Source organism: Eublepharis macularius, chromosome 16, assembly GCF_028583425.1.
Source record: "Eublepharis macularius isolate TG4126 chromosome 16, MPM_Emac_v1.0, whole genome shotgun sequence".
NCBI lineage: Eukaryota > Metazoa > Chordata > Lepidosauria > Squamata > Eublepharidae > Eublepharis > Eublepharis macularius.
In genome coordinates this window covers 36933609-36955068 of record NC_072805.1, presented here as the reverse complement: position 1 = coordinate 36955068, position 21460 = coordinate 36933609, and the positions used below count along the sequence as shown (strand labels likewise).

Sequence of the window (21460 nt, the reverse complement as noted above, 5' to 3'; positions counted from 1 at the left end):
TATCTGATCTTTTGAGCTGTAGAAGCTTGGGATTGCAAGTGGGACCTTCTGCATGCCATGCTCAGTCATGCTCAAAAGTAACATCTTGCACCTGCTCTGCTGCCTTGAAATTCTACCACCGCATCCAGGGTTGGTGCCAGAGTTTCTGGGGCCTGAGGTCAGGGGCAGCTTCAGGGCTGTTGCTGCCCCCATGTGCACTCGCAAAGCACACGTGCGCACCCAAACTGCGTGATGACGTCACTGCGTGTGATGTTATCACGCAGCACGTGCTGCAAGCCGGCACCATTGGCGTGGCAGGCAGATGGGATGGCATGCGGGTGGCCTCCCAGCCCTCCCGCGCCGCCCTGGCCACAGCTGTGTACAAGCAGTGGTGGCAGCATGGGGCAACTGAGCAGGAGGGCTGGGAGGCTACCCGCTCAAACTACTCCACGCCGCTGCCGCCAGCACATGCTCCTGGCCGGGCGCAGCAGCTGCGGACCAGGCATGGCAGGTGGCCAGGGCGGCACACAGGTAGCTTCCCAGCCCTCCTGCTCAGCCACCAGCACTACCACCGCCAGCTCTGCGGCATCCACCCCCATGCCCAGCGCCCCCTCCAGTGCCTCCATGTGCCTCCATGGATGCACCTGCCTCCATGGATGCACCGGCCCTGACCACATCAAGCAGCATACATAGATCAGACCTAAGATATTGCTAAAGTCATGTTCAAGGTCAACCTTTACTGATGGAGCAAAGCATTGATAGTTAGAAGTCTTTCTGACTTTTCCTATATTCTGTAGAGTTTTCGCACTTTGGAACAGAACCCAGTGCTGTGAAATATGTCAGTTGCTTGCCAAAAAAAAAAAAAAATCCCCATGACATCCCAGGGATAGCTATTAGAAGAATCCGAAGAGCAGAAAGAGCCAGAAAGAACTGCTTCCTAAGGCAGTACCTGACGTAAAGTTGCATTTCATATGCTCACCTGGGGACTGCAAGTGCCAAAAACATGTGCTCAGCTCCATTGAAACGACCCAACCGTACAAGAGACTGGAAGAAGCTGGTGGCTCCAATCAGGAATCGCTGCCAAATCTGGGGAAGCTAAAGGAGTATGGGGGGAGAGAGAACTTGGAATACATGTTCAACCAGCTAACAGCAGTGCAGTCTTGAAAACCATAATTCATCTGTCACTAGAGACAGGAGCTGACTACAGAAACTGGTGTGTTCCTGCAAAGGGAAAAGCTGTACATCTTTTCTGCCTGTGCGGCAGAAGAATCAGAAAAGATTAATGCTTCCATCCTCCCAGAAAAGTGGGAAAGCTGCTTACGAGAGTGCTGACTGGGCTGGAGTTGGGATGCCTACAAAGTCTACTTACTTCCTCTGTTGGCATAAACTGGGTGGGGGGGGGGAATTCCTATAAGATACATACAAGCCAATCCCTCGCTTTCGCATTTGGGTCGTCGCACTTTCAAGAGCTGTGCATCCTCCAGCCCTCTAGAGGGCGTGCACACACTGCAACTGTTTTTTTTCTCCATGCAACAGAATGTGCTTTATTTGGGAACATTGCTGGACCGAGAGCAAATCCTGCCCTCTAAGCAGGTAGCCCTTTTGCAAGTGTTTCCTCAGTTCACTTCCTTTCCTTTATCCAAGTCAATGGTCCTTGTTGACCAGCACAATGCAATGGGGTAACCCAGATTTCAATACTAGATGGATCGGATCAATCTGCTTCCTGTTTCACAGAGGGGTGGACCAGTTGACCTGGGGTCAAGGGGAATGGCATAGAGGCCTTCCCCTGATATTGCCTTCCAGCACTGTCTATTCCTCAGTTTACTGCTTTCGATTGTAGTTCCCTTCACCTGACACAGCTAGCAGCCCCAGATTGACTTCTCCTCCATGAATCTGTTTAACCCCTCTTTAAAGCTAGTAGCCATTCATTGGCAGCGAATCCCACGATTTAATTCCCATCAACTTCATTGGATACTTAGGGACCGCATCTTAGAGGAACTAATCTGTCCTGAAGATAGGGTTGCCAGCTCCAAGTTGGGAAATTCCTGGAGATCTGGCGAGTGAAACCTGGAGAAACCTGGAGAAAGTGGGGTTTGGGGAGGGAAAGGACCATGCCATGGCATAATTCCATAGAGTCCACCCTCCAAAGTAGCCATTTTCTCCAGGTGAACTGATCTCTGTGGCCTGGAGAACAGTTGTAATTCTGGGAGATCTCCAGCCACTACCCGGAGACTGGCAACCCTACCTGAAGAGCAGTATATTTATGTTCCAAATTCTAGTATTACGGGGGGGGGGGGGGTGGCGTCCACTCTACTTTCTCCAACCTATACAAAATTTAAAAATTGCTATCATGTCTCCCGCCAGGGTTGCCAGCTTCCATGTGGTAGCTGTAGATCTCCTGGAATTACAACCGATTTCCAGGCCACAGAGATCAGTTCCCCTGGAGAAAATGGCTGCTTTGGAGGGTAGACTCGATGATATTATACCCATCGAGGCCCCTCCCCTTCCCAAACTCCACTCTTTCCAGGCTCCATCCCCCAAATCTCCAGGAATTTCCCAACCTGGACCTGACAACCTTACCCTCTCCCCTTAGTTGTCTTTTTTTTCTAAACTGAAAAGCTTCTTTTGTCTTGCCTCAAAGGAAAAGGGCTCCAACCACTTAATCATCTCGGCTGATGACTTCTGCAACTAGTTGGGCTCGATGGAACTCAGAGACGGAGAACACTCAACTCTTGGAACACAGAGACATTTACTCACTCTTGCAGCCCTGAAATATAACCTCTCTTCTTCCCAGCTCATGAGATGGGGTATTTTATTAGTATGGCATAAAGAGGCTTGTTGTGTGCTATTGTAAAGGATATCCCCATCCCAGCTCAGAAACTTTTTTGTGGAACAAAGCTGTAAATGCTGAGATAAGCAGAACTGTTTCTGACACCGATCAGGAAGCCGACATTAGGGGCTCTCCGAAAGCTTAGGATCAAATCACTTGAAGCAGAAGCCAACCAGGGCTCCACGAAATAATGGAAAGGTTCCATCTGTGAGCAAAAGAAATCCGCCTTTCTCAGGGAGAAAGAAGGACTATAAATGAAATAAATAAAATAATAAAATAAGCAGAAGTGAAAGGTCGAATTGTATTCCAAACATGCACAGTAACATTCGCTCCAATACTTTATTGCTCGAGAGCACTGTCACATTATTTAAATGAAATTAAATTACTTGAAATGTTGGTGGCATGAAACCATTCCGCAAGTAGTAGTAGTAGTAGTAGTAGTAGTAGTAGTAGTAGTAGTAGTTAGTAGTAGTAGTAGTAACAACAACAACAATATTCAATTTATATACACCCTTCAGGACAACTTAACACCCACTTAACACCCAGTTTACAAACTATGTTGTTATTACCCCCATAACAATTACCCTATGAGGTGGGTGGGTCTGAGAGAGCTCTGAGAGAGCTGTAACTGACCCAAGGTCACCCAGCTGGCTTCAAATGGAGGAGTGAGGAATCAAACCCAGTTCTCCAGATTAGAGTCCTGCCGCTCTTAACCACTACACCAAACTGGCTCTCCATTTTATGAATTTCTACGGAGATCTAATTGACTAATTCTAACATGCTTGTGAGAAGATAAAATCTCAAAATGAACACGAAGGATTTGCTTGTCTGAACATGCCCCAAAGCAAAAAGAAATCACCCTGCTTGTGAAAAGTTTTAAGTCAGGAAAAAGACTTTGGAGAAAAGGGTCAAATTCAGTATTACATTATAAGTTGGAGGAGATCCTACAAAGATAAATTTATCACAGCCACACTTCCATATCAAATGGGCCATAGAAGATAACCTTACAATCACCAGACCTGCCATCCTTAAGAGAACATGCTTTAAATCAGATTTAAAGCTTGCCACGCTTTGCTAAGTGTGTTAATATTTTTACCCAGTCTCTCTTGCAGCTGTTTAAATATTTGGAAGCAAAAAAAAGGCCAGTGGGACCTTTTTATTGTTTATGGATCATAAAAGCCCATGAGTATCCAACCTTCGGTTTCAATACGCTATTTTCTCTGTAGTCTTTTTAGGATTCCCCGTTGTCCCTGCTACAGGATATGGAGACCTTTAGTTTTGACCAGGGCCGGATCTAGGGATGCCGGCGCCCAGGGCAACCCTAGTCCAGCCTTGTGCACGCTGGGCACGCATGCGCTCCCGGCGCGGTGTGATGACGTCATTTTGGTGACGTCATCACGCGGGGTGCCGGAGGCAGCATGCAGGGCTGGGAAGCCACCCACGCCATTCGCTTCTCCACAGGTGAATGGCGCGGGCGGCCCCGCAACCCCCCGCGCTGCCTTTCGCCTGCCCCACGGGACAGGGGGCGGCCGGCTTGCCGCGTGCCCCGTCCTGCAGGGAAGGCAAAAGGCAGCGCGGGGGGCTGCGAGGCCACCCGCGCCATGCGCTTGCCCCGCAGGACAGGGAGCGGCCAGCTGCCCCCTCTCCTGCGGGGCAGGCAAATGGTGTGGGCGGCGAAAGGCAGTGCGGGGGGCTGCGAGGCTGCCCATGCTGCCGCCTGCATGCTTTGGCAACTGGCAGCTGCTCCCGGCGCCCCCTCCCTGGCAGCGCCGGGGGCAGACTACCCCCCTGCCCCCCTCGATCCGGCCCTGGTTTTGACCCACCCACCTCACAGGGTGTTTTGTTGTGGGGATAATAATGACATACTTTGTAAACTGCTCTGAGTGGGCATTAAGTTGTCCTGAAGGGTGGCATATAAATCGAATGTGGTGGTGGTGGTGGCGGCGGCGGCGGCGGCGGCGGTGATGATGATGATAAGGGTTCATCTCATTGTCGTCACTAGATTAGAAATATCTGTCGGTCATAGGAAGTTCATCTGATCAAAGCTAGCAAATTACTGCCTAGGTTCTACTTGACTTTTTCAAAGTCGTAATTATTTGTGCTGCTTGCATTATAGGCAACGATAATACTCAAGAACTACATTTACTCATATTAAGACCACCTCCTTCTTTTGAGGTTCTAGTCCATGTTTGCTTACAGTGTGAGATGCAATGGGTGGCTATATGAGACTGGGCCTTTTTGGTAGTAGCTGGCACTACCAAAATATGCAACTCCATCCCCAAAGAAGAGGCCTTGACTCATCATTAAATATGAGTCTACGGTCTTTTCCACACAGGGCTTTTTCATTAGTTCTGGTCCCGTATTGCATTGATTTCTCTCCAGACTTCTGCATGCATGGTCAAAATGCCCAATTCAGTCTCCAAATGGCTTCCTGAACTTTTTTGCATACTGCATGGAGAAAAGTTGCAACTGCCACAAAATTGATCTTTCCTCAGCTTTTCTTCTTGCACACATACTCAGGTGTTTCCCCCCCAGCAAAGTCAAACCAGGGCTTTCTTTGAAGTGCAGAATGCTTTTTTTGGTGTGAGGCCTGGCCATGGCCCTGCCTTTCACCCTCCCCTTTATTCTTCTGCATCTTGATTAGTTGAGCAGCAACAAATCAAAGTTTTTTTCCCTGACTAACCAACCTCCAGGTGATGGTGGGCATTCTCCCATTCTCTGGTGCAGCCCTCCTCCAAACAGCAAATGGGGGACCAGCATTGTAAGCATCGTGATGTTGCTATCAGCAAAAACCCAGCAGTGAAGTAACAACTGCAACCCACCACCCCATTTGACTTTCTAGGAATTCCTCAGATCTCTGTGGTGTTCATCATAAAGATTCCAGGAATTCCTAGATCATTGTAGTTGGCTGTGATGCTACATATGTATTTTCGCTGGAAGTGATGTCATAATAAACCTGACACTGGATTTTCAAGGGTTCCACCTCCCCAAAAGCTCTAGCTATCTGCGGGTCCTAAGTTGGCAACTGCTGAATGACCTCACCGTCCTGTCCTACTGTTGCTCTTTGCATGTGTGTAAAGAAAAGACAAAGGTGTGGTGCTTTTGTAAGTTTTCTCAGCAGTCAACTGTAGAAACTGATGGATCCTCAAAACTTGCAGCAGAATCGGGTCACTTTGCTAGTGCAGGAAGAAAAAAAAAAAGACAACACTTTGGTTCAACTCCCTCAAAGTGTAGAATTAAAGAATCGAAGCAGTATGGGGACAGAACCGATGAATGAAGCAGATCCAATCCTCATGGGCTGAATATGCAGAAAGCTCAGTGTAAAGTTTACCATACGGAAGAGGCCTAATACGGATTAGCTCCAAAGGATGTTCACCGTACTTTCTAGTGAGATGGTTTTTGCTTTGTAGGAATGCTGCTAAAGATAATGGCTGTTTTATCTATTTCTATTTGCCTTGGGTTTTTAAAAAAAATTATGCTTTCATCTTGTATTTGTTTTTTTACATTAGTTTCTTCAAAAATGCTGGTCAGCAGCTGATAGCAGAAACAAAAAAAATTATGCATGAAAGCTGGTTACGTCAATAAATATACTTGTTTGGAACTAATAGTTTTCTTCTGCAAAGACTTCTTCATTGAAGGGGCCTGCTTGGGTCAGAGGAAGATCTCAGAAGGGTCTCTGTTGCATTCAGCCAGTTATATAGTGATGGTTCATTTCTCAATGGACGGAAGCCCTTTTGGGGAAACCACTTTACACCAGTGGAAATTTCACCTATAACAGAATGGATCTATGGGACCCAACCATTTGGATTTTACGGGTTTAAATTTAATGTAATTTATGTTTTGGGGTTCTGCTGTAAGCAGCCAATTGAAATCACCAATGATACTGCATTTGTTTTTGAAAGGTGAAATGTAAATATTTTAATGAAAACAAATAGCTAACACCTGGCACGGGGCAGAGGCCGAGTATGAACAAGAAGTCTTTGGCTGAAGTCTGATTTCAGCAGCGAATGCAGCCAATGTCCTTAGGCAAGTCGCTACGGTAATAACACTGTCTTATTTTACAGGGGAAAGGTTACTGAGATAATATATGTAGAACTCTTTGAAATGCTCTGCATAAATGCTAAATGCTATCAGTCTGTATAAAAGGAATTAATTACATCCACTCAGTTATGAGCTGCCAACGGTTCTAGCAAAGACAAAAAAAAAATCATACCTGCTAGAATATCGGATTGCCAGCAAATATTAATCTATCCTGGTAAATTCTGGAGTTTGACATTAAGCCATGCAAAGTAAATAAATAAGGCTCCAGAATCTTCTCCGAAGATTCATGTTCCACTCAATAGGGTTCTAGGCTGAATTCAGCTCCCAAATGGTTTCGCCTGACTCCTTTCTTTCTCCTATTTCCATTTCTTGATGCTTCTCTGAGTAGGGAGGGATTGTAAGAAAATTCCTTCCTATGTATGCCCCTTCCCTTTCATTGCTTTTGTTGTTATTTCCCTCAAGGAAAAGTGTTTTTAAAGGTAAGCCATAGTACAAGTGGAGACAGGGCTGTGGTCAGGACGTGGTCAGTTGGGTATTCTACCCCTCCTAGAGTACTGCTTTGCCCCCACCTAAGGATGTTTTCTGAAACAAGCCTTTAAAATTTGGTGAACAGATAGCTTCCATGGAAAGCATGAACTTGGGTGTTTTGTTTTTTTTGGGAACAGGAACTTTTTAAAAATGTGGCTTGTTCCTTCCTCCTGCAATATTCCCCAAGCCAATCCTACTTTGCTCTTCTCACCCAAGATCTCTCCTGGTTCAGGGTGGATTGTTCAATTTTCCTATTATCTTTACTGTGCGCAAGTGATCCTGGGGGGGGAAAAATCAACTTTTAGCTATGATTGCAAGGATGGCAGAGAAGAAACGACCAAGATCAAATAGAAAACTGGAATCCAGGGGCACCTTAAGAACTAACACCATTGGTTCCAGCCAGGGGTCATTTCGTAGAAAAAGAGCTGGAGGAACTCAATAGCATAACTCATTAGCATAACTGATTAGCATATGCCACACACCCTGACATCACCTATCCTGGCTGTTTTGGACCCAATCCTGGCCATTCAGGGCTGAAATTGGGCCCAAAATGGCAAAAAGGGGCTGAAAATGGCTGAAAAGAAGCCCCAAAAGGTCAGGATCGGGCTGCTGCTGAGTGGGAGAGTGATCCACCGCCCATCAGAGGCCCGATCTGGGCCGTTTCAGCCCCAATCCAGGCTTTAACGGGCCCAAAATGGCCGAGAGTCAGGTGGACGGGGCCACCTGACATGTGACCTCTTTGGGGAACTGCTGGAACTGCGTTCCTGTGTGTTCCCCCTTGAAATGAGCCCTGGTTCCAGCAGCTCTTTTACAGGCTTCCTTCCACACCAGCGGCAGGGACCTTATCCTCATTTGGTGCCAGGTCTCTCATTGCTCTGTATGCCTTTGTGATCCATTCTGTAATCCATCCGCCATTACTCCCCCTCCACCCTTTGCAAAACAAACTGTGCTTTATTCCTATCTAAATCCCTTCTCTCTCTAATAACGGAGGCTTTTAGAGCCCTTCTCACACACAATACGTGCTGGATAATCTCCCTAGGGTGTTTTGAGATCGGAGAAGAAGCAAGGTGTTAGGATCTCCCTAGGCTTTCTAGAAAGCCTGGCATTTACCTTTGGGATAAAAGTTGGATCAAATTTAACTATAGCTCTGCCCTTATGGAAAATGCACAGAGGAAAGATTCTGTAAGAAGGCGCTCAGCTCCAAATTTCCCCGTGCTTCGATGACAGCAATAAAGAACCAGACGTGTAAAGAACACCAAAGAGCTCAAACTTGAAAAATAAGATCAGGACTAGTCCTAATTCACGCACACTACAGATGAGATGGCAGTAGAGTTGATGGGTTGTTTCCGCTTCAGGCTGCAGAAACATTTTCCATACTCATGCAAATCTAGCAAAGTCTAGGACATTTTCTCTTGAATCTTCTATATTTTTAAAACAGAGGAACATTGTCTCTAAGGGAATTTGAAAGTAACACTCAACAGAAGGTTCAGGGGCTAGAGCATACAAATAAAATGTCAGACTAAAGGAGGAACGGAGTAACAAGAGAAAGGTTTAGAAAATGATGTAGAGAGTGAAAGGAAGCAGACAGAACTTTCCTATCACTTCTCCCTAGGTTAGAATCGGCAACAACGAACGGCAGTAGATTGACAACAGGCAAAGGAAAGTATGTCACATGGTGCATACATAATGTATGGAAGGTATAGCAACGACCAGAACCTTAGGATCGCTTAGATACATGCACCTTGCACCATGGTTGGTGCATGTATTAGTTCTTCATGGATCCCCCCGGCATGGCTGCCCAATTAGACAATTTTTTTTAATAAAAAGAGTAAACCAATCCTTCTTACACATAGGGTTGCCAGCCTCCAGGTGAGGCCTGGAGTTCTCACAGATCTCCAGACTACCAAGATGAGTTCCCCTGGAGAAAATGGCTGTTATGGAGAGTGGAGTCTATTGTATCACATCCCTGCTGAGTGCCCCTCCCCCCAAATTTTGCTCTCTCCAGATTCTATCCCCAAATCTCCATGAACTTCCCAACCTTCAGAAAGCAACCCTGCTTACCCATCCCACACCAGAGGTCTTAAAGGAGAAGCAGAGACCTGTGGTTATTTCAACCACAGTTTTAAAATACGGAAGAGTATTTGCATAGCCACCTTTCCCCTGTGAAAAGGAGCAGATTAACAAATTAGTCTGAATGTGTGCCATTGGTCTTACACTGCTTTAGAGGGGGTCAACCAATGATGAATAAATTGGACCTCCATTGCAGTACCCCCACCCCCAGCAGAACACCAGTTCTGATGGGCATTAGTGGGGAAAAGGGACTATTGTTTCATACCCTGGTTGTGGACTTCCTGGAGACACCTGATTGGTCACTGCAGGAAACAGGCCTTTGATCAGGTCTGACTCTTCTTCTTTATTAGCTTTATTTATACCATTCCTTTCTCTCTAAGGGGGCAGCTTACCTCATTCTCTTCTCCATTTTGTCCTCACAATGACCCTGAAAGGTAGGTTAGACTGACCCAAGGTAACCAGGTCAGCCAAGGTCAACCAGCAAGCTTCCATGACAGAGAGGAGATTTGAACCCAGGCCTCCCAGATGCTAACTACTACATCAAGCTGGCTCTCTTTTATGGTGAGATGGGATCCCACTTCTGGAACAATATGTTCTGTAAACGGAATGGGATCGCTTATTAGGTTGGATCATTCTTATTTAGATCACTTTGTCCAATAGCGTTTACTGACCCTTCCCCTCGATTCAAGATTTGCCTTCATGGTAGGTTAATTTAAGCGATGCTTCTTAAAGTGTCTGCATTATACCAAAGGAAGGATCTACAACGGCAAGAGTGGTTCTATTATTTTTAAATTAATTCCCTTCCATTTTCATCTATATAAAATGTGTAGGTGTAAGCAGTTATTATCCTAATCCTCAAACAAACAAACAAACAAAAAACAATTACTTGCACATTTTAAAGCAAAGTTATATACTTTTAATAGAGTAGGTTTTTTTTTTAAAACACTTCATAAGTTTTGCTGGAACACTCAAGTCCAAAGTCACAGGAACTTCTGCAGAACAATAAATAATGCAAAATTAAACATATGATCACTGATTTTTTAAAAATTTATGTCCATATTTCAATAGGTATTGATAACGTAGCCATTCAGTAATGAATTACAACACAAATTATGGGGGCGGGGCTGGAGCGTGAGAACTGAAAAGTCCTGCAACGTGCATTCGGTTCAATGTAAAATTAATAAATTTTCGTCATTGTGATCATTTGTAAGCAAGGCTCAACTAAATCACAAATCCAGTTGATTCTTCTAACACAACCAATCAGTATGTGCTACAGTGCGTTTCATGCATTTGCTCTGACAACGTACAACTGCAACGTTTGAGTGGAACGTGCAGGTTGCTATTGGAAACCTGGGGTGGGGGAGAGCACTGCTTCTTGATTAATCGGGCTTTTCGGCTGCCACAGCATCAGCTGTGATCTTTGCTGTTCTAAAGTATTTGCACTCATTGCAGTGACCGGTTTAGGTCTCCCCTTTATGAGCAGCGATTAAGTAGCACATGCCAAGAAACAACAGGGCCCTGGACAAGCCGTGTCTCATCCACTGGGCGCCACCAGCTCTAACTAATGGAACAAGGGTCCTCCGCAGAGGGTCTCACTTCCCCTTCCAGCAATAAGTTCATCACTGCCTTTGTCAGGTAGCTGCAGGTTCCTCTTTTCCCCAGCGGAGGAGTGTTGTAAAAGGACGTCATGTCATCCTGTAGGGATAAAACAGAATCTGATCTGAGTCACTGCGCTGATGGGTAACAATCCGAGCAACTAGCAGCAAGGAGAGAGACAGATGGGAGAGAACCGGGCTGATGAAAAGTGCATTTCACACAGTTAATGAACTCTGTTATTTAGTATGATAAATCTTTTGGATGTGAACCAAATTTTTGGGTGGGGGAAAGAAGTAGGGACAAAGACAAAAAATATACACAACAAAAAGCAAGAAGAGACAAAAGACAGACATTTTGTGATGGGTGTTTTCAGTAAAGCGTGCTGCTCACAACGGCATGAATCAGACATCTGAGGCCACTGGGAAACATCGGCTTTACAGGGTGGTAAAGCAGTGGCAGTTATTCTGTAGCTTTCTGAGCTGCTATTTTCATGACGGTAAATACACAGAGCTCACTGGCTTCCTGCCTGTAACCTGCTCCTTGAGCAAGGAGATCCATCAAATGTGATCAACAGTAATGGAAGCGCTGCAATTTCCCAATAGGCTGGGCGGCTTTCAAGTGGGGGGAGAGGGCTGCAAGTGGAGGAAATAAAAGGTACTGAAGAGTGGTGGAGAGGAGAGCAGCCAGCAGAGGAGACGGAAAGAGGACAAAAGGATTTGCAGGTGAGCAGGTGGCTGTTTCATCTGGAATCACTGTCACAACGGAGTACTTTCAAGGGTGCTTGGGGTGAAGTGGCAGCTTCCAAGCAACTACTTCACAAACTGCACAGACTCCTCATTCTGCTTGCTAATGGTCTGCAGCGTGGAAGCATTAGACCCAGCTGCTTGGAGCAAGGTTACCAACTCTGGTGATTTAGGGGTGGAGCCTTGGAAGGGTGGAATTTGTGGAGGATGTTCAGCAAGGTATAATGCCATAGAGTCCACCCTCCAAAGCTGCCATTTTCTTCAGGGGAACTGATCTCGGTTGTCTGGAGGTCAGTTGTAATTTCGGGGAATCTCCAGGCACTACCTAGAGTTTGGCAACTCAATTGGAGAGTGAAAGAGACACCTGCAGCGTTATTCAGGCATTACCAGGCGGCTAATTCATCTCAACGTATATAGAACATGTTGAAACAGACCTCCATGCTCTTAGAATCATAGGGCTGGAAGGGACCTCCAGGGACATCTAGTCCAGCCCAGAAGATGGCAAAACATCGTGAGGATCCCTAGCCAAACTGGCCTGGGGAAAATTCCTTCCTGGCCCTGAAGTGGCAATTGACATTACCCTGTGGCATGTAAGAAGGGGCCACGAGAACTAAGCACTGATGTAACCCTTCCTGCCCTCCCTCTCACGATCTGCCTAGGTTCACAGAATCAGCATTGCTGTCATTGTTAAAAAATTATTATGAAGAAAGAAGCGAGGAGTCAGTAGAGGATCTGCTTGCCACTAGTGTGGCCAACCTGGAACCCGTTATCTTAACAGAAGCAGAAATTAGATAAATCTGATGAACAGTTATTAAATAGTATTTGCCAGGAAATAAAACGGTAGTACCAATGATGGATATAATTGTCACCCGACATACTATGAAAGCCAGCGGGAAAAAAAAACACATTCATGAAGAAAAACCTCAGGGGACAATTTACACATCTGCTCACACAACTGCAAGCACATGACTGAGAAATATTCTTTCCTGAAGATTCTATAAGAGACTTGCCATTCTCCAGGAAACTGCTAACACTATCAGGGCTACTGATGGCCCAAACGGCTGTACGGCCCTCCTACCACAATGTTACAGCGGGATCGAAGGTCAAAGTGCCAGGGCATCAACTTCTAATTTAGCTGTCAAGGGAAAACTAGCTTTGGAATGAGTATTGCGCTCAGTGCTAACCTGCTTCTCAGTTCCCTTGAGTCTGGTCTGGTCCTTCTGGAAATCAAGAAATGCTTCTTTCATCAGTTTGTCCAAGTCCACTTTATCTTGAAACTCTAATTCTGGGTTTCTTTCCAGAATCACAGAGACAACCATCAACAACTAAAACAAAAAAATGAAGGGGGGGGGGATATATTCAAACACAATAGTCTTTCAAGGTTTTTACAGAACCTGCCTGTACAAAAGCATACCACGAATCCCATGAATAAAAATGGAAATATATGTTAATGCTGCCCTGACCTGGATAGCCCAGGTGAGCCTGATCTCATCAGATCGCAGGAGCTAAGGAGGGTCGGCCTTGGTTAGTAATTGGATGGGAGACCTCCAACAAAGACCAGGGTTGCAGAGGCAGGCAGTGGCAAACCACCTCTGTTAGTCTCTTGCCATGAAAAACCCCATCATGGGTCACCATAAGTCAACTCTGACTTGAGGGCACTCGCCACCATTTATGGTAATGCTAGTGACTCTTGTCACAGGGAATCATCCAGCAACCCTTTAAGCCCCACTGATTTCCATAGAATTCAACATATAAATGCTTTGCTAATCTACTACACGAAATATGTTAGAAATTAATTAAGACAAAAGAACACTAAAAACATTACTGTAATGAATTGACAGAGTAATAACCATAGCTAGAGACTGGATAAAAGGCATAATTACTAGCAGATAGAAACATTTGTGGGTCTGAAACACAGTAAGAATACAAAAGTCATTTACATTTTTACAGAATGTTTTTTTCTTCATTATCTTTCCACTTTGTCTGATTTGCCTGCCTTTTTCTCTTTATTTTTCTAATTTATGCACCCATTATGGATAACAAGAATTTTATTTTGATGTGTAACAACATAATCTTGCTATTGATAATGCTGTATCTGATTTGTAGCCCAAATAATGCAACAAATAGCTTTATAAAAAAACAAGCTCTTTAAAAGCAAATACACACACACACATACAGCCTTTCTCTGTTATCAGCAGATACATTTATTATGTCTTAGGAATAGATCCAAGGACTTTCTTCAGCTAAAACTTACTCCAATAACAGAAAATGTAATAGAAGGGAGTCATTGGGTCAAACCTAGTAGAAGAGAGTCACCGAGTTCAACCGTGTTCAACAGTCTCTACTGATAGTTCCTTCCTGCCACCAAGTGAGAACAGCATCTACACTTACTTTATGGAACGCTCCACCAAAAGAGGTACAGAAATGAAATTCTTCACAGGGCTTTTGCACCAATTGTAAAAGCCTTCCTTGTTGACTGGATTTTACTTATATGGCAGGGTTTTAAAGATGAACAGAATATGGGGATTTTTGGAGTCCTGTTGTAGATATTTCTATTACTGGCCTTTGGCTCTGTTGATTTGTACCACTGTGGTGCTGGCGGTCAGAGGGCTGGACTAGAACCACCGAGATCAAGTTCAAACCCCACTCTGTCATGAAGCTTGTGGCGTGACCGTGGGCCAGTTTTTCTCTCTTGCAGGGGTGCTGTGAGGGTAAAATGGAGTCTGCCACCCTGAACTCCTTAGAGGAAGGGCGAGTTAAGAAATGTATTAAATATATAAATGACATTAACAGTCTTGACCACAGGAGATAAATGCTGGAAATGGGAGATGCAGCAGAAGAATGGGTGCCTTCTAGAGATCCCTTCAGTGTTTCCAAGGATTTTGTGTACGCTTGGTGGGACTGGTGATTTCTTCTATGAATACCATCACTCTACCCTATGCTATATCACGAACTGGTATTTTAAAAGGTAATGACTAGAGATGGGCATAAACCGAAATATGAACCAGGCCAGTTTTTGGTTTGCGAACTAACGGTTCATTGGAGCTCATTTCTGACGAACCACGATGAATCGCTATGATTTTTAGAGCAGTTTGATTGGTTCTTTTTTCAGTTCATCACTGCAGACAGCTTGTTACCGATCAATCTGTTACCTAGGCAACGGGGGGGGATGGGCTTCCTGCAGACCTTTCACAGCCCTGGAACTGTCAGACCGATGAACCAAACAAACTGGTTTGTGAACCAGACAAGTTCATGGCGATTCGTGGTTTGTGAAATGCAACGAACTACGAACCACAATGAATCACCATTTTCCCAGTTCAAACCCATGTCTAGTAATGAATAAAAGCTTGCTAGACATCCAGCACAAACAGTACAATCCTAATCAGAGTTACTTCAGTCTTAGACTAGAGTATCTCTTCTTAGGATTACACTGAAAATGTAGTTTAGTGGGTGGTCATTGGCCAGTCTCTTTTTCACACCCTACACTAAGGGTCCTGGCAAGGATAACATGAAGGATGGAAGAACCAGGTTTTCCAAAATGAGTTCCTTAGAGAAAGGGCAGGAGAAAAATATAATAGGTAGATATTTATTATACTAATCAAATGATAATCTATGTGAGCTTTGCAACCGCAGTTCTTGAGTGCTTACTGTGGAGCTAATATTGACAGAAAGGTGGGGTATAAATGCTACAAACAAATGAACAATTTGAAACTTCTTTAGCACGATTGTCCTTGAACATACTCCCTCCAAACATAACATGAAACATTCTTCATTTTCAACATAATACAAACCTCTACAATTGTTTGCCTGTATTCAGGTTGATCGATATTTTGCAACATGTCCTCAACCAGAAGGGAAAAGTTCATTTCATACATCGTCATATCAGACAAGGTCGGTTGCTGTAAAAATAAATGCATAAACAAATGCAAATGCAAGTGTTAAAAGGGTGTTGTTATAGTGATTTGCCTCTTGAAGATCATACAATTTCTTTAGGGTTGCAGGTTTTGCAATAACTGAAATTGATACAGAACCTGATTTATTTACAGTGAGAGGCAACTGGACAATTTTACAGCAGTCTTCTAGTAAGCTGAGAATAATCCATTGTTTTATTATCAACATCTTACATCTCCAAAGTTCTTCTGATGTTAAAGATAGAGGAGGTGGTTTAGTGGCTACAACGTTGGTCTGTGACTAGGAAAAACCATGGTTCAAAGCCCCACTGAGCCATAAATCGCTGGGTGACGCTGGGCCAGTCATTCACTTTTAGAGTAACTTCCCTCACACAACTGTTGTGAGGATAAAATGGAGAGAGAAAAAAGAACCAAATACCACAATCCCTTTATCATCATCCCTTTAAGAACAATCAAGTTGTATACATGTGAAATACCAGCTATATCAGAAACTGGCATTTAAAAAGGTCATGAATAGAGATGGGCACAAACCGAAATACGAACCAGGCCGGTGTTTGGTTCGCAAACTGGCGGTTCATCACGATCCCTTTAAGAACCAAGGTTCATAAAGAGATCATGATAAAAAGACGACTGAATAGAATATCTCTGCATATACTGGTATTTCACATGTATATAACTTGATTGTGTAAAGCTGCTGCATGAACTAAGTCTGCATAATTCTTATTCCACAAACAAGGAAGCTGAGGCAAACAGACAGCAACTAGTCAAAGGCTACCCAACAACTGATCCAAGATGGAGCACCATCCATCTTAACAGAAGGCGCATGCCCCTATGTGTGAAAGAATATGCAAGAGAATAATTTTCAATGCTTATGATAAGGCGGAAGAGTTCTTGTAGGAACAAGATCGGTGTGAGTCTATCTTCAAGCACTTGTACTTATTAAAAAAGGACTTTTTCAGCTTACAAAAAGTGTGTGCAGGGTAGGGTTGCCCATCTCCTGGTGGGGATGGGGGATCCTCCACTCCCAGCCTCCACCCCCTGCCACCACTCACCTGGCTGGCAGGGGGGGTAAGGGCAGGAATGGGCCTCCCAGGACATGCTCCTGGTGAGGCGTGACAATGTGCAGGCCATGGGAGTGCTCCTGTGCTATGTACTGGGCTGACTTGGCCCCCAGATGGGTTGATTCTTTAAGAATTAGCCCGGTGCGAAGCACAGAACCACTGCAGCCTGTGCGATGATGTCACTCCCGGAAGTGATGTTGCAGCATCAGGAGCACACATGCGCTTGATGTGCACAAGAGGAAGTTGCAAAGGTGAGTGTTGGGTCTCCCCCCCCACTCCTGCCAGGAGGGTAAGGAGACCCGGCAACCCTAGTATGTGTGGGGGCGGTGCTACAGAGGTCTATAAAAACATGAATGATGCAGACAAAAGAGAAATAATTCTCTCTCTTAGATAATACTATTCCGAGTCATTCAGGGAAAGTGAAGGGCAATAGAAGGTTGGGGAAAAATGGAAAAGAAAAGCACCTTTATATTTGGCATTCATGGCCACCCCAAAGGCAATGATGTCCTCTGTCTTCAATTGGCTTTTTAAAAAGATGCGGCCATCTCATGGGGGACGAGTCTACTGACAGCAGTTAGTCAGTAGAAGAGCTAAATGGAAATGCCACGCTCAGAGAAGGCGCACCTTTGATTATCAGACGCCCAGGGCAAAAATGGCTATTTCCATCTTGCTCCGTTTGCAAGATTCCTGAAAAGATATTATTGGAAACTGTGCTGGGCTAGATAGACCCTTGTTTTGTGCCAACATTGGCAGTTTTTTGTTCTCTTAACAACTACTGGGTTGGACTAAAAGTGTCTGTGGGCAAGGGTTGGGGGGAAGAGACTTACAACCCAGTGTTTCAGTCCAAAACGAATTCCACAGCTACTAGGCCGACAAGTGAAAAAAAAAATTAAGGCAAGAAGTCCAAAATGATGGTGGCCCAAGGACCAGATGTGTGATTTTACCTGTGGCAAAAATTTTCCAGCAACTATTAAACCGTTAGGGGTCCTCTCCAAAATTTGCCACACCCTGTCATAGAACCCGCTGGGAGTCCTGTTCAGAGAGCCATCGATCTGACGTCTGTTCAGCCAGCATCTGAGGACAAAAGAAAACAAAAATGCCAGAGCCTTTTTTTTTTTTAAAATCTATTTCCAGATCAAAACAATACTTGCTTTGTGGATTAATTGAACCCAGTGAGAAATAAAGAGGAAAGAGCAACCCATCAATACAGCAAAACGCAGTATGCTGCAGTGCTTTTCCTGTTAAATGTTTCTTAAAGGTTATTTTAACAATAATAAAAAGAAACAAAACCTAGACGCTAATGAGAACAAAGCAAGACGTTCAGCTTTAAAAGCTAGTGTTGTGCTTAAATGTGAACCTTATTAATGGGTCTAAAGATTTTTTTTAAAAAAGTTAAATTTCCTTAAGTGGAAAAACAAAGGAACTGAACCACATTAATCTCTTTGGGTCATGACCAGAAGTTAATCTGATAGAGCAAAGCTTTTGGAGCAGAAAAAAACATTCTCGCTGTTCAGATATTTTCGCATCTTGTCATGTCTGAAAAATTTAAGCAGAGCTTTGCCTGTGATTCTTCTCAGTTGTTTTCTGCTATCCTTCCAGCATCTTTTTTTTTAAAAAAAATATATTTAATTTAGGAAGTTGCTGCTGTTAATTTTTTAATCAAATCTATATTCATAAGTGTTTTTAGCATGAACAGGCAGACATAAAAATCCTGCAGGCTGAAGGACAATACGGAAGCCTTCTAAAGGTGGAATGCTTAGACGCAAACTAGAGGAGGTTCTGAGAGATACAGGAATGCATCTTCTCACACGTTCTCCAATGAGACATGACAAGATACAGGGGCCTGTAATATGGATGTTGTGATCTTCTCATTTTACATTTCTCCAGCTGAGTCAGGTATTTGCTTAGAATTAGAAAGGACACCCCACCACAACAAGACTGATGTCAAATAACCATGTAATGTACTTTATTTTATTTATATTAGATTTATATTCTGCCCTCCCCGCATCAGCAGGCTCAGGGCAGATTACAACCAAGTTTAAAATCATATTTCACAGTATATACAATTTAAAACCAGATAACATCTTAAATACACAGATTAAAATACATACGTACATACAAACATACATATACATACACATACATACACACAAATATAAATACAGCAGCACACAATCTAGATGACCACCTTTTTAGCCATCTCCGGAGCATTTCGCCAGGGAAATATAAGAGATGGAGGTATCACTAGTAGGGAGGGCATATGTTGTACTCCCCCGACTAGGGGGCACCGTCTCACATCAACCAAATGCCTGGTGGAACAGCTCTGTCTTACAGGCCCAGCGAAAAGCTAACAAGTCTCACCAGGCCCTGGTCTCATTGGACAGAGCGTTCCAACAGGCTGGGGCCAGGACTGAAAAAGCCCTGGCCCTGGTCAATGCCAGGCGGGCCTCCCTAGGGCCAGGGATCCTGAGTAGATGTTTATCGCTAGAGCAAAGAGCCCTCTGGGGTTCATATGGGGAGAGGCATTCCCCATATGAACCCCATATAAGTGCTTACTGAAAGTGCTAGGCAGGGCTTTTTTTCTGGGGAAAGAGGGGGCGGAACTCAGCGGGTTGCCCTCAGAGAAAATGGTCACATGGCTGGTGGCCCCGCCCCCTGATCTCCAGACAGAGGGGAGTTTAGATTGCCCTCCGCGCCGCTCAGTCAATTAGTCCATGTTCTGCTTCCCAGCTGAAAAAGGGCAAGGAAGAAAACACAACAAGAAGAACCCAAGCTCTCTGCAATGAAATATCACTTCTCTATTAAAATCCGCCTCATCTAAAGCTGGAAACAGAATATCTAAAGTTTTCTGTTAACTTTTAAAATTATTCCAAGTGCATTTTTTTTCCTCCTGGCAACTGTATCTCCTCTGAGCAGCTCTTTCCTTTGAAGATCTCTCTATATGTAGCCCCAAAAGAGCCACTCTGCTGATTCTGCACAGAAACCGATAACATAAAATAAGCAAAAGGGCTTAGAAGAAATATTTTTTCTTGGGACCTTCATCTTCCCAAGAAGCAGGTGGCTAGGAGAAAGTAAGCAAGCCCATCTATTTTGGATCTCTCCGCTCCAAAAAGAAATCTGTTTAATCAGGGCTTTTTTTCAGTGGGAACGCGGTGGAACGGAGTTCTGGCATCTCTTAAAAATGGTCACGTGGCCGGTGGCCCCGCCCCCTGATCTCCGTGGAGGGCAATCTAAACTCCCCTCTGTCTGGAGATCAAGGGGCGGGGCCACCGGCCATGTGACCATTTTCACCAAGGGCAATTTAAACTTTTAAAAACTCCCCCCTTGTTCCAGCTGACCCAAAGTGACGTCATTGTGTGGTCTTGAGTTCCACCTCTTTTCCCAGAAAAAAAGCCCTGTGTTTAATCAATATTAGTGCAACCCCCCTGCAAAGAGAACATTAAGCCCTGCCTCTTTAAAGGGGAAAAAGGTTTTGATATTAGAAGTGCACACATACATGCAGATTTGTTTGGCAGAGAATGTGCCACACCAAATGTTCAGAGTTATTTAAAAACATCACTTTGTACAAATAGACCCCAACGCCTAACTAGTGATGATTGGCACTGTTTAAAGAATAAGAAAGAAGCCCCAAGCAGGGTGTTGAAAAGTTTTTTTCATACTTTAAAATGCCAGTTGAAGGATTTTATCTTGATGATAGCTCTCAGTCCAGAGCACCAGCATTTTAATCCTGTTTTGTACCAAGGCTCCAAAGTGGTGAATGAAACAAAGAGGGGGAAATTCAGACACCATCTTAAATATCAGGGCCTTCACAGTAACTGCTTATAGAGAGACTCTTCAGACACCTCCTTTGGTGACATTCTGAAGGCTGATTAAAACTTCTTTGTTTCAACTAGTATTGGACAACTGAGGTCACTTGTGCAACCAGGGAAAACAGGGTTGCACTTACCTGTAACAGCTGTTCATCAAGTGGTCTTCTGTGCAGGCACACATTGGAACTGCACACACGCCACGGAGAAGATTTCAAGAGCTTTCTAGAAGACTAGCAGTCCCACATTGGGAGACTAACAAGCTCACTTACTGAAGAAGGTGGGTGTGAAACTCTCAAAGTAAGAGGCTATGGAGGACCACCTTGCCAACAGATGCTTAGCGTCTCTCTGACATTCACCTAGAGGTCCTTCTAAAGAAGCTAGGAGCTGTCTAAACCCTGCCAAACTACAAGCAGGAACGCAGCAAGGAAAAAAACAGCGCTCTGGTGGAGAGAGTGGTGCCAGGTAAAGGGCATTGAAGAGTCATGCGCTCACGGGAGAGTGCGATGGCCTCTACCAACCCACAAATGAAGGATCGCGTGAGGATACGGCCAAGGTCTCTCTTGGAGCCTGAACGACTAATAGGACCGATAGTGTTGCACAACATGAGGGCTGAAAGTCAACTCCTGGTAGGAATCCTGGCCAGGGCATTGAGCACATTAACATTATGAAAGTCTATGAATGGAGGGGCCATAGGTTAGAAACCCACCGTGCCCGCCTCTGTTCAGGTGGGAGTCCTGAACACTAAAAATGAAGCCCCAGGAAGGTGCAAAAAGTTAACAATGAGTTACACTCCTACTTTAAATGTCTCTGGAGATCCAATAAGAAAGAGGAAAGTTAAGAGGGTTTTGAGTGTCCAGAACACAGCCAACAGCACAAGAAGAAGGGTCCAAGT

At 44.5% G+C, this 21460-nt stretch overlaps 1 protein-coding gene across 4 annotated transcripts in view; it reads right to left on the bottom strand.

Moving 5' to 3' along the window:
- Positions 1–10349: 10349 nt before the first annotated feature.
- PHKB (phosphorylase kinase regulatory subunit beta) overlaps positions 10350–21460 on the bottom strand; it is a 142096-nt gene continuing 130985 nt past the window's right edge. For all 4 annotated transcript variants that reach the window (XM_055000356.1, XM_055000355.1, XM_055000358.1 and 1 more), the window contains 4 exons: positions 17704–17833; positions 15579–15686; positions 12972–13112; positions 10350–11143 (listed from right to left, as the gene is read on the bottom strand). In XM_055000356.1, the coding sequence (XP_054856331.1) occupies positions 11006–11143; positions 12972–13112; positions 15579–15686; positions 17704–17833 (517 nt within the window). In that variant the 3' untranslated portion in view covers positions 10350–11005. The remainder of the gene's footprint in view (positions 11144–12971; positions 13113–15578; positions 15687–17703; positions 17834–21460) is intronic.